General features: G+C 39.1%; 1 protein-coding gene across 1 annotated transcript; it reads left to right on the forward strand.

The window, feature by feature from the left end:
* The first annotated feature begins 4,213 nt into the window (after window positions 1–4,213).
* On the forward strand, window positions 4,214–13,302 carry PRPF38B (pre-mRNA processing factor 38B). Its single transcript, XM_040471163.1, has 6 exons — window positions 4,214–4,731; window positions 7,596–7,664; window positions 7,959–8,110; window positions 8,190–8,250; window positions 10,735–10,958; window positions 11,255–13,302. The coding sequence occupies exons 1-6, from the start codon at window positions 4,450–4,452 to the stop codon at window positions 12,114–12,116; spliced, it is 1,650 nt and encodes a 549-aa protein (XP_040327097.1). The 5' UTR covers window positions 4,214–4,449; the 3' UTR covers window positions 12,117–13,302.
* The last annotated feature ends 2,971 nt before the right edge of the window (window positions 13,303–16,273 follow it).

The raw sequence follows: 16,273 nt of genomic DNA on the forward strand, positions 1-16,273 counted from the left end.
AAATGACTGCCTGGGGATGGAGTTGGAGAGGGAGATGGATTAGAAAAATAGAAAAAGGCATGAGAACTTTTGGAAGTGATGTGTTATCTTGATTGTGGTGATGACAATGACTGCTGTGGTCTGAATGTATCCCTGCAAATTTCATGTGTTGAAATTCTTTTTTTTTTTTTTTTACTTTTTTTTAAATTTTACTTATTTATTTTGAGAGAAAGAGAGAGAGAGAACAATCGGAGGAGGGGGAGAGGATCTGAATTGGGCTCTGTGCCAACAGCAGAGAGTCCAATGCAGGGCTCAAACTCACAAACCAGGAGATCATGACCTGAGTTGAAGTCAGACTTAGCCACCCAGGGGCCCCAATGTGTTGAAATTTTAACCTCCAAAGTAACCTATTAGGAGGTGAGGTCTTGGAGAGGTATTTAATTCATGAGGGTAGAGCCCACATTCATGAGATTAGATTAGTGCTCTTATAAAAAAGACCCCAGGAGGTTCCCCACCCTTTCAACCATGTGACTATAGCTAGCCGGTGCCAACTATGAACCAGGAAGAGCATGTCTCTTGATCTTGAACTACTAGTCAGAACTGTGAGAAATAAATTACTTCTATAAGCTACCCAGTTTGCGCTATTTTGTTATAACAGCATGAATGGACTAAGACAATGGGTGTGCACATGTCAAAACAGATCAAACCAGACTTACCTGCTTTATCTATATGCAGTGTAGTGTTTCTAATTTAAATATGAATGGTTAATTTTTAATGAGGAATAATAGTAATATCTTCAGGCTGCTGTAGGAGTCATTGACTGCGCTAAGCATTTTATCATAATACCTGGCTCCCTTAGTTGGGTGCTACTGAGACTTAGACATTAAACCTCAACTTCTACTGAGCTCATTAAATTAGAGTCTAGGGGTAAATGAGTGTTTAAGACTAGATCATATGTTTTAGGGAGTTTTTATTTATTTTATTATTTTTATTTTTTAATTTTACTTTAAGTAGGCTTCATGCCCAGCACAAACGGAGCTCAAACTCACAACCCTGAGATCAAGATCTGAGATCAACAGTCATACCTGGAGCCTGCTTAGGATTCTGTGTCTCCCTCTCTCTCTGCCCCTCCCTGCCTCCTTCTCTCTCTCTCTCTCTCTCAAAATAAATAAACATTAAAAAAAAAAAAAGCCATTCAACTGACTGAGCCACCCAAGCACCCCCATATAGTAAGGAATTATTAAAAAATCACAGAATTTGGGGGGTACCTGGGTAGCTCGGTCAGTTGAGTGTCTGACTCTTGATTTCTGCTCAGGTCGTAATTTCACGGTTTGTGAGTTCAAACCCCATCAGGCTCTGTCTGTGTTGACAGTACGGAACCTGCTTGGGATTCTCTCTTGTGCTATCTCTCTGCTTCTCCCCTGCTCGAATTCTCTCTCTCTCCCCCTCTAAATAAACAGTAAAAAATAAAAAAGATCATAGAATTTGGCAATTGGGAGTGTCACTAGAAAAATTCAATAAACTTATTATCCAAACAGAAAAATACCTGTCTGCCTGGCTACCTAATTCACTAGAGCATGTGACTCTTGAACTTGAGGTTGTGGGTTCGAGACACATGTTGGGTGCAGAGATTGCTTAAGAATAAAATCTTTAGGGGCATCTGGGTGGCTTTGTCAATTAAGCATCTGACTTCGGCTTGGGTCATGATCTCAGTTTGTGAGTTCAAGCCCCTGGATAGGCTCTGCACTGACAGTGTGGAGCCTGGAGCCTGCTTTGGATTCTGTGTCTCCTCTCTCTCTCTGCCCCTCCCACCATTGTGCTCACGTGTGCACGCGCTCTCTCAAAAATAAACATGAAAAAAAATTTTTTTAAATAAATAGGATCTTTAAAAGTAAATAAAAACAAAAAGGAAAGAAGTCTTAAAAAAGGAAGAAAAATACACGTAAAGGAAAACCTGGGTTCAAAATTCTTTTTCTTTTTAAAAAAATTTTTTTAATGTTATTTATTTATTTTGGGGGGGGGGAGAGAAGGGACAGAGAGAGAGGGAGACCAAGGATCTGAAGCGAGCTCTGTGCTGACAGCAAAGAGCCCAAAAAGGGGCTTGAACTCAAGAGCTGTGAGATCATGACCTGAGCTGAAGTCAGAGGCTTACCAGGCACCCCTCAAAATTCTTTTTAATTGTATTTTTTTATGTTTATTTATTTTTGAGAGGGAGAAAGAGAGGAAGAGAGTGCGAGGGGGGGGGGAGGGGCAGAGAGAGAGGGAGACAGAATCAGAAGCAGGCTCCAGGCTCTGTGCTGAAAGCACAGAAGCAGGGCTCGACCTCATGAACTGTGAGATTGTTACCTGAGCCAATGTCAGATGCTTAACCGACTGAGCCACCCAGGCACCCCTTTTCCGTTGTATTTTTAACTTGGTAATTCATTAGAGATTGAGATCATCAGTTTTCCTTGGAGAGTGCATTGGTATAAACTAATGTATAGAAAAACAAGATTTACTAGGAAGTGAAACCCGCTTCTCTCAAAGCTTCATTTCTTTAATGTAAAATAAAGGATGATCATTCATGTACTGTCTAACTCTATTAGTCACTCCAACCCTTCATTTATCATTTATCTTTCCTTGCATTGTCATATTATAGTCTCCCAGTTTACCTCCTACTGCTTTATCTTCGGTCTCCTGCTGGTTCATCTTCAACCAGGTGTGGATTTTTCCCAAGGTTTCTCTCTTACCCTTTCCCCTCCTCAGTGTCTAGGCCACTGAAAGTGAAGATCTCCACTTTCAAACTTCCAACCCCAATAGTTTCTAGGAAAGAGTAAATGATAAAAAGTGCCACAGGGGCTCCTGGTTGGCTTAGTCCAAAGAGCATGAGACTCAATCTTGGGTCCTGAGGTCAAGCCCCACGTTGGGTATAGAGATTAAACAAATAAAACTTAAAAAAAAAAAAGTGCCACAGAAATCATATAGGATGAAGAATGAAAAAGTCATTGAATTTTGGCAATTGGGATGTCACTAAGTAAGCCATCCAAGGTTTTGAGGAGGGGTTTTGTACTTTTGTAACAAAGAGTCTGGCAGTACTCTGAAGAGTACTGAAGAATGGATTGGAGCCAGAGAATATTAGGAATATTAGCATCTAAAAGTAGATTTAGGGGTTTAATTATGTAGCCCTTGGATTTAAACATCATTAAATTCCTAATGTTTCAACTTGGCATTCCAGGCACTAAACAGTGGCCCAATTCCAACCAGGCCATTACTCTCCCTCCCATAAGCGTTATTTCCCTGCTCCTGTAACTGGGCTATTTTCGCTCTAACAAACCTGATCTTTCCTGCTTCTATATATCCTCAGGGTGATCTCTGCTGATAAAGCTGAGCAGCCTGACAGCATCTGTAGAAACTTAAGTGCTTTTCGCAGCTTTCTCTTAACTCCAAATACCATTAATCTCTCTAGGTTAACAATAGCTTTTGAGAGACAAGACCGATTTCTGACTCATTTTTACACCTCCCGCCTCCTCAACCCCATCCCCCACCCCGTCAAGGCCTCTTCCAATGTTTACCACTCAGAATGCATCCGCATAATGAACTAACTCGAGTAAGGAGGAAAGAAAAGGCACCTAACACATACTTGGGAGTACTCTACTAGTCGCTACAAGTACCGTCTCTCTTTTAATGTTCAGATGTTTTAACAGCCCAGCACATTTTCCAATCTTACAGCTGAATAAATTTAGGTTCAAACAATAAATCCTCCGGTCGTACCCTACAGCCGGCAGACAGAAAGATGTAACAGTTGCATCGGAATCACATGGAGGAATAAAGTCCTGATCATCCTTCCTTACAGAGAATCTTAAAACTGAACTCAAGAGACGAAGGTACTTCGCAGAAGTCAGAGTCACGAATTCGCAAGCATATATCCATGCGAACCCTTTCCTGTCCGGCTTTGAAGAGGAGAAACTGGGCCCGCAGCCCAGATCCTAAAGCATAGGAACTGAACCTATAACCCCTTCCCCTGACTCCTAGATTCCCAGGGGAAATCTCCCGAGTCGGGCACCGGTGACCACCGAGAGGATCTCAGCGTGCACGGAACGTGCGGAACTAGGAAGAGGAATTTCCAGCCCAGCTGGGCGTCTCTGATTGGCTCCCGGCTCATCTTGGAACGCTGGGGCGTGAGGCGTCACTTCCGCCGGGCCCGCCATCTTGTTCCCAGGGGCAGTTGGCGGAAGAGATCGCGCTCCGTGGCCGCCGGCTCGCCTTCTGCCGGGAGTTCTCGCAGCTCGCGTCTCGGCGTTTGCTCTCGATCCAGCGTCCATTCGTCGGCGTTTTCGTTGCCCTCCCTCACCCAGCCGGGGGACAGCGAGGCGGTCCCCTCTCCCGACGGCGTTCCATGGAGTAGGGTCCCGGACCGTTGTCCCGAAGAGCGAGATCGAGCTTGGCCCCCCTCCCCCTCCCTTCTCCCTCCCTCCTTCCTTCCGCCGCAACATGGCTAACAACAGCCCCGCGCTGACAGGCAACTCGCAGCCGCAGCACCAGGCGGCCGCAGCCGCGGCCCAGCAGCAGCAGCAGCAGCAGTGCGGCGGCGGTGGCGCCACCAAGCCGGCGGTCTCGGGCAAGCAGGGAAATGTGCTGCCGCTGTGGGGCAACGAGAAGACTATGAACCTCAACCCCATGATCTTGACCAATATCCTGTCGTCGCCTTATTTCAAAGTGCAGCTCTACGAGCTCAAGACCTACCACGAGGTGGTGGACGAGATCTACTTTAAGGTACGAAGAGTCTTGGCCTGGGGGGCCAGGGGGCGGTACGGGTTAAGCTCGGAGGAAGGTATACGGTTGGGCGGAGGCAGCCCTTGAGGTCTGAGCATTTGTAGGTGCGGGAAGGTGGGGAGGGGGAGCGGTGGCCAGTAGTCTGCCAGGGAGGGGTCAAATGGGGGCCGCCCTCTCATTTCTTTTTCAGATTTTTAGGGCTGGGAGAGCCCGCCGCTATCGAACTCTCCTCCCGCAACCTCCTGCCCACCCCTGGGGGGAGTTGGATGGGAGGGTAGAAAAGAGTAACCATCCTCTCCAGTTTACAGCTTTAAAATTATTCTTTTTGACGTGCATCTACTCAGCACCAACTTGTTGGTGCTTCTCCCGCTCACCCTGGGCCAGGGCATGTATTGACTACAGTGTTGGCCTCGTGTTGTTGGTATTCTCTATCCGATCCAGACAGGGAAATGGTCAGTGCGTGTTGCGGGTGGGGGTGGGAGGGTTGAGGGTGGAGAGGAGCCAGTGCAAGAGGTGTGCAGAAGAAGGCCTGGAAATTTTCCCAGCAGGAAGTCAGGAGTAAGTGGTCTCAGTAACTTGTGCATTGGGCTTATTTAGAATTATCTGGGCCCTGGGCTTCTGCGGCAGGGTCGGTGCTGGCTTGGCTGTGCTGGGGAGCTCACCTGGCGCCTCCTCACTGCACTCTTGTCTCAGTTCTTGTTTCGTTAGCAGGATTGACTCAGTCTTGCAGCGAGGCTCGGAGCAGCCCAGGGTCGCAGGTAGAGGTATGCACTATTAATCATGCTCAATCGCCATAAATGCATTTCCCTGGTTAAATGAACGGCTATTTAGGTATTTTTTGGCCATTGGTTTTGGGCTTTTCTTCACCAACTAGATAGGTTTCCTCCACTTACCTGCAAATTATATAGTTTAAAAATATCTTCCAGGCCTCTTACGGTTAATTAATATTTTAAGGAATATTAATAATAGAATTAATGACCTTTAAATATTTTAGCTAGAGCATCTAATAAAATACCATCCATTTTGTTTATTCGACTCTGAAAACACTTGACAGACCACATAAAGTATTTTCTGTGGTCTGAACATATCTGTAGAGGTGTTAACAAAAGGAAATTCTCTTTATTTGCTTTTAGGTTATATTTTATCCACAATCTACCCCCCCCCCCCCTTAAGTGATTAGGTTATCAAAGGATTTGAGATAGTTTTTTTATAGAAAACATTTTGAGAATACAGTTCAACCTTGGGTATGTAAAATACACTGAAATTTTGTTATCCTTTTACAAGAGTATTGTAAGTAATTGTAATACTGTGAACTAGGTTTTTTTTAGCTTTTAAAAAGGTAAGGCCTTTTTCAGCATGAATACAGTATGGTGAATATTTAATTCTTAGCTTTGTGTAGTAAACTTCAAACAATTGAAAATTGGGTTCCTGCCCTTTTTGTGGCAGGTTCTGTTTAATAATACAGGCAAATGTTACTGTGATAGAGGAAAAGTTTGTTTTCAAATTTCAAATACTGTGTTTTGAAAACTTAAGATTATAGTAGAGATAATTTAAATTTAGTTGTAAAATTAAAGACCCAGGTTTTGTTATCAAGATGTCCAGATCAAATAATTACTGAAATATGTATGCTTCTAGTTTTAAGTCGGATTTTGTCTTGCATCCACCCCTTTGGCTAGCCGGGAAGGAATTGAAACATCTTTAATATAGCAAACTGGGGGAAACGAAATGAAATAGTAAAGCAGTGCTGAGGAAAATAGTGTAGAGCTCTAAATGCGTGCTTTTCTGTCTGAAGCCACTGAAAAAGATTATAAAATGTAATCATGGATGGGTAAAAATACAGTTTTAGAAATGCATAGTGAAAGAACAGGGTTTAATTTTGTTTTTATTTTAGACTAAATATGGATCTTATTTTTCCAAAACACCTTGAGTTATATGTTATTGAGTTAATATTCGTTCTTTGCTATTTTTAGGTAAAGTATGTGGTTTTTATAGGGTACTCACTTCAACAAAGACGATATTGTATCGATTACACTTAATATAATGAATGACTAGTCACACTCAGTTTTTTGGCAGTTTATATTATGGGGAAAATTGACTTGGTTCATGTAATTAGGCTGAAAATAAATTACACACTAACGAGAATGATCTGTGTAGGTGTGGTCCTTGTAATTTCATCTTTAATCAGGAATGAACATAATGCCTGTTCATGGTAAAAAAAACCCAAAACATACAAAGTTCCATAATTTTGCATTACAAGTAACTTGTTACTGTTTTAACGTACATACTTCCAAGTCATTTGTTTTATAATGTAAAATTTTAAACCACCATAAAATTATCAAGGGTGTTGAAGAATTTTTTTTGAAATAAATACTAAAACTTCATTGATTCTATTTATGTATTTATGTATTCATTTTATTTATTTATCTTGATCCTTTTTATTTAAATTGGAGCCTTAAATCCAATTTAAAATGAGAATTTTTATTTTTTTAGGCAACTCATAATAAGATACAAAGTTGATCTGTTATCAAATATTTTTTACAAGTATATGAGACTACTAGAAATCTCTTGGCTCCACACGTATCCACTCTCTACAAAGCTATTTTAATGGAATCTCTGCTCATAAAGCTGTTGAGGTTTTGTTAAGCCCTGGCAGTTTTATTGGTGCTCTTTAAAATCTAAGCAGTTTTTAAAAGATGTTTTAAAGTTTAAAAGATTTTAAACAAAATACATGCATCATGTCAGAATACCCAACTTCCAAACATTTGGAAGAAGCTGCTCTGATATGGAATTGGGTTTACTTTAATCGTGGTTTTAAAAAAAATTCAAAGTATGAATGTTTGTTGTGTTCCTCTTTTCTATTTCAGGTCACACATGTTGAACCTTGGGAGAAAGGAAGCAGGAAAACAGCGGGCCAAACGGGGATGTGCGGAGGGGTAAGTAGAAGTACGTGCATTTTTCAGTTTTTCTGTGTCTGATAACTAAGTTGATATTTAGGAAACTAAAAGTCTGACAGTTACCCAAATGGCAGTTGACAAAGCTTAGAAGTTTGTTTTTTTGTTTTGATCTAAATTCAAGTGTCTGGTGAATGGGGTTAGAAAAGTTACTATTTATTAAAGCTCCATTCTCGGTTCTAGATTATATCTTGTTATTAATACCTAATGCGATGAACCATTGGTGTCAAATGTCTCTGTTAATTTACTATTTTATCTTAACTGTTTCTCCTAAAGGTTCGAGGTGTTGGAACAGGAGGAATAGTTTCTACAGCTTTCTGCCTGTTATACAAATTATTTACCTTGAAGTTAACTCGCAAGCAAGTGATGGGTCTCATAACACACACGGACTCTCCATATATTAGAGCTCTTGGATTTATGTATATAAGGTAAGCATGCATTTATCTACGTTTCTGTTAAATATGTCATTTTAAATCACATAGCCTAATCAATCTTTTGTTATTCTAGGTACACACAGCCCCCTACAGATCTATGGGACTGGTTTGAATCCTTCCTTGATGATGAAGAGGTATGTCAACAAGGGTAATAATTAGTTTTCTTCTGATTATTCTCATGTTTTTAATATCTTTTATTTATTGGAGGCTTAGTGTTTTTCAGAATTTTCTGTAGTTAAATTTATTTTACTCATACTTTTGGAATGAATGTCCTTTTACTAAGACTTCGTGGACTTTATATACCTTAGGTTAAGTTTCTTAAATTTATTTTTCTTATTTCTTAACTGTTTAAGTAAGTGTGTTTTGGTAACAATTGAAAATTTATTCTTTCTAATTACGTTTTGTATATTGCATTGATTTGACCTGTGCAGTTGATAGTGACTTTTTAAGTAGGCCATGCTCAAGATTGAGGCGTTAAGACCTGTGCATACAATACTAATTATAGCACTTTCTTCTCCTGGAACTTTTCAGTTCTTTATGCTCTAACTTCTTGCACATGTTAATACTCCCACTTGCATAGAAGTGCAGAGTCAAAGAGCTGAGTGGGAGTTAAATAGGGTGAGAATTTAGATGACTTCTTCAAGATGATCAAAATATTTGAATTCTAGCTTTCTGACTCCTGATATACTATGCATATTTATAAAGCCAGAAAAAAACCCTTTTTCAAAATTTGTACTTTAGGGGTTTTTTTTGTTTTGTTTTGGTTTTTTTTTTTTTTTTTAATTTTTTTTTTCAACGTTTATTTATTTTTGGGACAGAGAGAGACAGAGCATGAACGGGGGAGGGGCAGAGAGAGAGGGAGGCACAGAATCAGAAACAGGCTCCAGGCTCTGAGCCATCAGCCCAGAGCCTGACGCGGGGCTCGAACTCCCGGATCGTGAGATCGTGACCTGGCTGAAGTCGGACGCTTAACCGACTGTGCCACCCAGGCGCCCCTAGGTTTTTTTAACTAAAAAAAAAATTTAAAGCAAGCTCTACACCCAGCGTAGGACTTGAATTCATGAGCCTGAGATCAAGAGTTGCATATTCTTCTGACTGAGTCAGCTAGGCGCCCCTTTTTGTTATTTAATTATAAATCTAGGTTACCATTCAAGCTTAACAAGGTTGAGCTTGTTACATACATTCAGAAAGTAAAAGTTACTTTGGGAATCGTAATTATGTCAGATTTAAATCATATATATATATAGATATAGATATATATAGATATGCTTACACAGTGAAGTCCAAGATCTCAAAATGTACTTAAAACATACCTGTATTGTCTACACATAAGCTCCCACCATTTTGTATTTTAAGGTCCATAAAGTAAACTTTAAGTGCTATGTTCCAGTAGTCCTATTTAAAACATTTATTCAAAGGATTTATTAAAGGGTCATTCTAGTAGAGATTTTTCTAGTGTGTTTTGTTAATTCGTGCACACCTAAAAAAAATCTCACTAGTGTAGATAGACAATGAGAATTTTTCTCTGCATTTTTTTGATGGGGGCTGTTTACTGAATTGTTTGTATTTTTGGAGAAGCAAAAAACATACTAGGTGATAAATCACAATCTTTAAAATTGTTTTTCTTTTTAGATGAGATTTTTCAGGCCAAAGCATTTCTCCCTTCTATATTTAAAAAGCATGTTCCTCTTTATGATTGGTATTGTATTAGGTTTGTTTCTGAATGCTTCTATTTAATCTGTTTTTTATTGTATTTACAAACCTGAGGATCTCTATTTAAGCTAACTTATTGTTTTCTTCCTTAGATATCTGCAGCGATTATATTTGGAAATACTGTATATCTGAACACTTAAATGTGTGTGAGTGCAAGCAGTTTTACCTTTAGCTCTTGTTTTCCTGTTTAGATAACAAATCTCACTTTCCTTGTGTGCTTGCACTATAGGTTTGGGACTGACAATAGCTGACTAACATGTCCTGAGCTGTGAGAGGGCATAGCAAGAAGGCCTTCATGCGGTAATGACCCTTTTCAGAGACAATGGTCATCATGGATTATGCGTTTCCAATTATTTGTTCATTTATTTATTTTCTACATAACTCTAAATTAGAAACCTCACTGCTTCATGGCAGTTGGTTTGCTATTGCTTCCAGTTTTATTAGGGCTTCATTTTATATTAGAGCTGTTAAAAGATATCTTTAGACATGATTGTCTGAAGTAGTTCATACGTGTAGTTAGGCTACAGTGCTAGGAATGATGTGTGCAGACGTGTCCACAGAAAGAAATACGTACTTAGTAGGTATGTGGAATATTAGTTTAAGTTTATTGTTCCACAGAGTTTAGTAATCTAAGGGGCTGTTTCATACTCCTTTTAACTGAGTGAGCTCAGTGCTCTTTATGCCCACGAGGCTGCAGGATTTGTTCTCACCTGCATGCACACACTAAGCCCAAATATTTCTCTGTATCGTTCATTGCCAGATTAGTAGGGTACACAAATTAAAATTTTTCTGTTAGAATTTTTTGTATTTGAGATTCCAAAGATGGTAATATTTTTATAGTGTTCACATACGTATTGAAATTATTTTTTTTTTTGACGGCTAGGGTATCTTTTGTGTTTTTGTAGGACCTAGATGTGAAGGCTGGTGGAGGCTGTGTAATGACCATTGGAGAAATGCTACGGTCTTTTCTCACAAAGCTGGAGTGGTTTTCTACCCTGTTTCCAAGAATTCCAGTTCCAGTTCAGAAGAATATTGATCAACAGATTAAAACTCGGCCTAGAAAAATCAAAAAAGATGGGAAGGAAGGCGCTGAGGAAATAGACAGACATGTTGAACGCAGGCGTTCGAGGTAATGTAACTCCTTGAATTACTTTAAAAATAGGCTTTATACAAAGGTCCTTGGAAATCAGTGGCAAATTCGTAAGAAATTTTATGCTGTTCATGTTAGTCAGCTTTTATGCTGTTCATTTTATGGGTTTGTCACTTTTAACCCCAAAAGGTCATTTTCTGCCTTTCAGGGCCTTTAATTGTTCCTAACGTGTTTGTGTAAGTCTGGGGATGTAAATAAATAACACTGATGAAAGTTAAAGTTTTAGGATACGTTTTATTCATTGAAATGTTTTTCTTTCCTTTTTTAAATATTAGGTCTCCAAGGAGATCACTGAGTCCACGGAGGTCCCCAAGAAGGTCAAGAAGTAGAAGTCATCATCGAGAGGGCCATGGGTCTTCTAGTTTTGACCGAGAATTAGAAAGAGAGAAAGAACGCCAGCGACTAGAGCGTGAAGCCAAAGAAAGGGAGAAAGAAAGGCGAAGATCCCGAAGTATCGATCGGGGATTAGAACGCAGGCGGAGTAGCAGAAGCAGGGAAAGGCATAGAAGTCGTAGTCGAAGTCGGGATAGGAAAGGGGACCGAAGGGACAGGGATCGGGAAAGAGAGAAAGAAAATGAGAGAGGTAGAAGACGAGATCGTGACTATGATAAGGAAAGAGGCAATGACCGAGAAAAGGAGAGAGAGCGATCGAGAGAACGGTCCAAGGAAAGGAGAAGTAGAGGTGAGGTAGAAGAGAAGAAACACAAAGAAGATAAAGATGATAGGCGGCACAGAGATGACAAAAAGGATTCCAAAAAGGAGAAAAAACACAGTAGGAGTAGAAGCAGAGAAAGGAAACACAGAAGTAGGAGTAGAAGTAGAAATGCAGGGAAACGAAGCAGAAGCAGAAGCAAAGAGAAATCAAGTAAACATAAAAATGAAAGTAAAGAAAAATCAAATAAACGAAGTAGAAGTGGCAGTCAAGGAAGAACTGACAGTGTTGAAAAATCAAGAAAACGGGAACATAGCCCCAGCAAAGAAAAATCTAGAAAGCGTAGCAGAAGCAAAGAACGTTCCCACAAACGAGATCACAGTGATAGTAAGGACCAGTCTGACAAACATGATCGTCGAAGGAGCCAAAGTATAGAACCAGAGAGCCAAGAAAAACAACATAAAAACAAAGATGAGACTGTGTGAAAATTTTTTTGTAAAAGTGGATCACATTGAATCCTATAAATGTTTGATTAAATCTGCTTTCTTTTTCTTCCTCCCAAGTTGAGATTGTGCAGTAGTTACGCACTCTTCAAGCTCCCTGTAGGCTGCATTTTCATTTCCTCTTTTGTGTAGGGAAGTGCCTTTGTAATCCCATTTATTGCATTGATGTTTTCACCCAGTTGTTGAGTTTGATACATGATGCACAGATTGTTCTTGCATTTTTATTGTTTAATTGTTTTTTGAGATGTACAGTCTGTACATACGTCCTGAAAATGTTTTAATTCCTTTGGCATGGTTGCCATGTTGGTTAAATTTGTATAAGGCAATAAACTGCCACTAATTCTATTTTTGTTTTGTAGGTGTGGGATTATGGTTTGTGTACTGAAGTTAGCATGGCTGTGCTTTTCATAATAGAATGCTAAAGACTTTGAGAATGGATCTTGGATGTCTTTTATAGGAGAATTTTGTGCTTTCAGTGTATATGAAGGCAGCAGTTGTAGGATTAACATTCTTGTCCACTGTATATTATCTTGGAAGGCTCTTGTTACTATGTTACACTTAATATTCTCCACAGTTAACTTTAGAGAGATTCATGACAAGTTTGTTTCTGATGCAGAGGTTTCAATTAGGCTGTGATTTGATCAAAAGTCCTTTTAGCATTCTACCTCAAAGGGACACTGTTAGTATGCCTAAAGTTTATTCACTTAGCTTTCCTTTTTTATTTGAAAAAATACATGACATGTAATCTTTTTTTTCTTGAATTTATCAGATTTTAAAGTACTATATTAAAGGAGAAAAATAATGTCTAAAGCCTAGCATTCTTGCAGCAACCCTGTACTAACGTGAAATTGGGAGAGGGTGGGGCAGATGAGTAGAGAAATAGATTCAAGCCTGAAGCTTCCAAAGCATTTTTATAAATGGGAAATACTTAAATTATGAAACCGCTTGATATAGTGTCCTTTTTTTAAAATTCAAAACTTTTTTTATTGATAATGAAGATTGCTGTTTGAGTTTTTAAACTTAATCTAGAACAGAGAAGTATTCAAAGTAATGCTATGCTGCATTATTTAAGATTATCAACAAACTATTTGATAGATTGTTCTTACGACTTGTATTCTGATTACAGAGAACGATCATGAGTGTGGAATAAATACTGGATTAAATCCTTTATTCTGGGTGTTGGCTTTCGCCCCACTTGTCAGCATTTTTTTAAGTATTTTTGTTGTGGAAATTGAAACCGTGTTAAGAGTCCCATTTTGTGTAGAGGGCTAGATATCTCAGTGCCCAGATGACCAGTGAATTTTAAACGTGTAGACTAGAATTGGACATACCTGATAGTAACCCTTACTAGGTTCTAAGTAACAGCGGTTCCCTTTGTCATTGGGTGTTCTCTGTGTCACTAGGTGGTTCTTTGGATTGGAGGATTACTTAGTTTTCACGTCAAAGGTGCTTATTGAGATACTTTGCACTTGGATCGCATATTAGAATCCTTTAAAATTTGGACTTGAAGTAACTTATAAGATTAACTCATCTAGTTTTTCTTAGAACAAGAAATGGAGGTGCAAGGTGATTTGTTCAGTCAGTGCCAAGACTAAAAGTGAGTGTATACCATATTAACATGTTTTATCTCACTGTTCATATTGGCCAGCTTGATCGGCACTCAGAAGCCACCTTGCAAAAGTGTTAAATGGGGCAAACAAGTACATTTCAATGTACAAACAAGTCCCTTTATGTATCGGCTTAACATTTGTACCTACCTAACTCCAGAAAAATCTCATTAAATGAAGGAATTCCTTTCTGAAAAATGGTATACTTTTTTCTTTCAAATAAGTTCAGTCATGCCTTTTCAATTGAGCTTCAAGTAAATTGGCGTGACATAGAAATTAAAAAAGTATTTTCAAGTAATGAAAGGACATGTACATTGAAAATATTTTTAGCATACCTAAATTATGGTGCTACTCCTGAATATAGTTCCTCCTGAAATATTAATTTAACCTTGTATTTTAGGTAAAATGTGGGAAGAATTTATTTCAGATAGAGATAAAAGTACTATCAAGCTGTATTTGATTTCATATGATTTTTAATGTTAAGTTTGCTCTTGAACACTTTGATAAGTGGTGGAACATGTTAATACTAATTGCTGCCAAATATGATGATTTAATTTGGAGAGAGGCTTCCTGAAACACTGGGGAAAAATGGCTGTGAAAAAGACCTCTCAAAATTTTCATTTTTTTAATATTTATTTTTTAGAGCGTGTGAGCAGGGGAGGGGCAGAGAGAGGGAGACACAGAATCTAAAACAGGCTCTAGGCTCTGAGCTGTCAGCACAGAGCCCAACGTGGGGCTTGAACCCACGGGCTGTGAGATCATGACCTGAGCCAAAGTTTGATGCTTAACGGACTGAGCCACCCAGGTGCCCTTCAGAATTATTTCTTGGAACATGAGCAAACTTGAAAAGCTTTTGATAGAAGTATAAATAGCTTCCATCCAGTGTTCTCAGCTTACTGAAATGATTTTACCTTTTCATGTATTAACGTCTTTCACCTGTTTTCTAATGTTCCATTTGCAATTAAATACTATACATGGGCTAGTATATTCTCAATCTTGAAATTTGAATGTAAAATCTTCATTTTGATGATCAGTTTATAATGTTTGGTGGGTTTAGTGCCTTAGCTCCTCTAAGGCAGTGTGGTTTGGGGGGAGGGGTTGGTTTTTGTTTTTGTTTTGTTTTTTGTTTTGTTTTGTTTGGAGAGAAAAATGAGCATGAGTTGGGGAGGGGCAGAGAGAATCCCAAGCAGGTTCCACACCACAGCACAGAGCCAAAACCAAGAGTTCGACAACCTGTTAAGCCACCCAGGCACTGTCCCTTTAAGGCAATGGTTCTTAGCCTTTGAGTTATGGGTTCCTTTTTAGGAATATAATGAAAGCTACAAATCCTGTCTACAAAAATAAAAGTACTCTTAAAACTTGCTTGTAATTTCACAAGAACTAAATTGCCCTAGGGCTTTTGTGATGTTTTCTTTAAAAAAAAAAAACAAAACTGTGATTAGGTGAACAGTAGTTGGGAAGGAATAGTAAGTTTAAATTCCTGAGAGTCTACCAAAGGCAATAGCTTTGGGGTTGTTTTGTTACTTAAAAGGTAAAACGGAAAAAAGCTAATGGTACTCCCCCAAAGAGTTGTCAAATATGAATATAAATAGTTTTTAATTTGGGCAGGGATGAGCCCAGACAGCAGTTTATAATATTTTCAACTGATTCCAATGTGCAGCCTTGATTACACAACTGACTTAGTTGGCCAGTTCTCACTGGTTCTGTTGACCAATTAATGGACTTTAAATTGGTTCTGGTCCCAATCTGATTCCATCATGGAAATGATGAAGTCAGCCTTGAGTAATCCAATTACAGGAAGAGCGTATTTTTATGGAGAAGGAAACACTTTCCTGATAGTCTCAGTCTCTGAAATTCCTTCACTGCATCCTGTGAGATCTTACAGCACTTTGTGAATACTATCGAAGTGGCATTTTTTCATTTTAGGATCACTGGCATTTGTTACTGTTGGAAGCATGACAGCATGCATTAAAGAAAATGTTATTCTCATAGCCAACTTAAAATCCATTGTTGCTCAGAGCATTCATAGTCAAATTTCTGTTGCACAGGTGGAGTATTTGGGTTAGGGGAGGTTGTCTTTTCAGCCTGTTGAAAGAATGAGTTATATTTGTTCAAATTGAACAGTTGACCTTAAAGCATCTCATATACACAAACCATGAAGTTTTGTTTTTTTCTTTTTTTAATCACAAGTACCAGGAAAAGAAAAGCCATCACAAGGAAATCTTCACTTAAGCTTCCCTGACATACAAATACCAAAAATCCACTAGTCTAAAGCTAGTTTTCCTTGGTCAGTACTTGTTCTGGCCATTCTGAAGCTGAATTATTTCTCCATTGGGTCCCTGAATTTAGTGGCTCCCCCACAAATTCCACCAGTCCTGGCCTCCCAACATCCCTAGTAAATATACAATTAAAGTGAGAAAACATGCTTGCTGAGCAAATGCAAGAGAAGTTGTCTTGCCCGCTCTACTTTCCTCCTATTCAGAAATTCTGAAGTCACAGATCAATGTTTTCACTCATATGTGGAACTTGAGA

The sequence above is a fragment of the Herpailurus yagouaroundi genome, unplaced genomic scaffold (assembly GCF_014898765.1).
Source record: "Herpailurus yagouaroundi ecotype Mexico unplaced genomic scaffold, PumYag 77, whole genome shotgun sequence".
Taxonomy (NCBI): Eukaryota; Metazoa; Chordata; class Mammalia; order Carnivora; family Felidae; genus Herpailurus; species Herpailurus yagouaroundi.

Coding starts and splice junctions, on each gene's coding strand:
- PRPF38B (XM_040471163.1), top strand. CDS start 4,450: ATGGCTAACAACAGCCCCGCGCTGACAGGCAACTCGCAGCCGCAGCAC. Junction 4,732..7,595: donor TGGACGAGATCTACTTTAAG/GTACGAAGAGTC, acceptor TTTCTATTTCAG/GTCACACATGTTGAACCTTG. Junction 7,665..7,958: donor AAACGGGGATGTGCGGAGGG/GTAAGTAGAAGT, acceptor TTTCTCCTAAAG/GTTCGAGGTGTTGGAACAGG.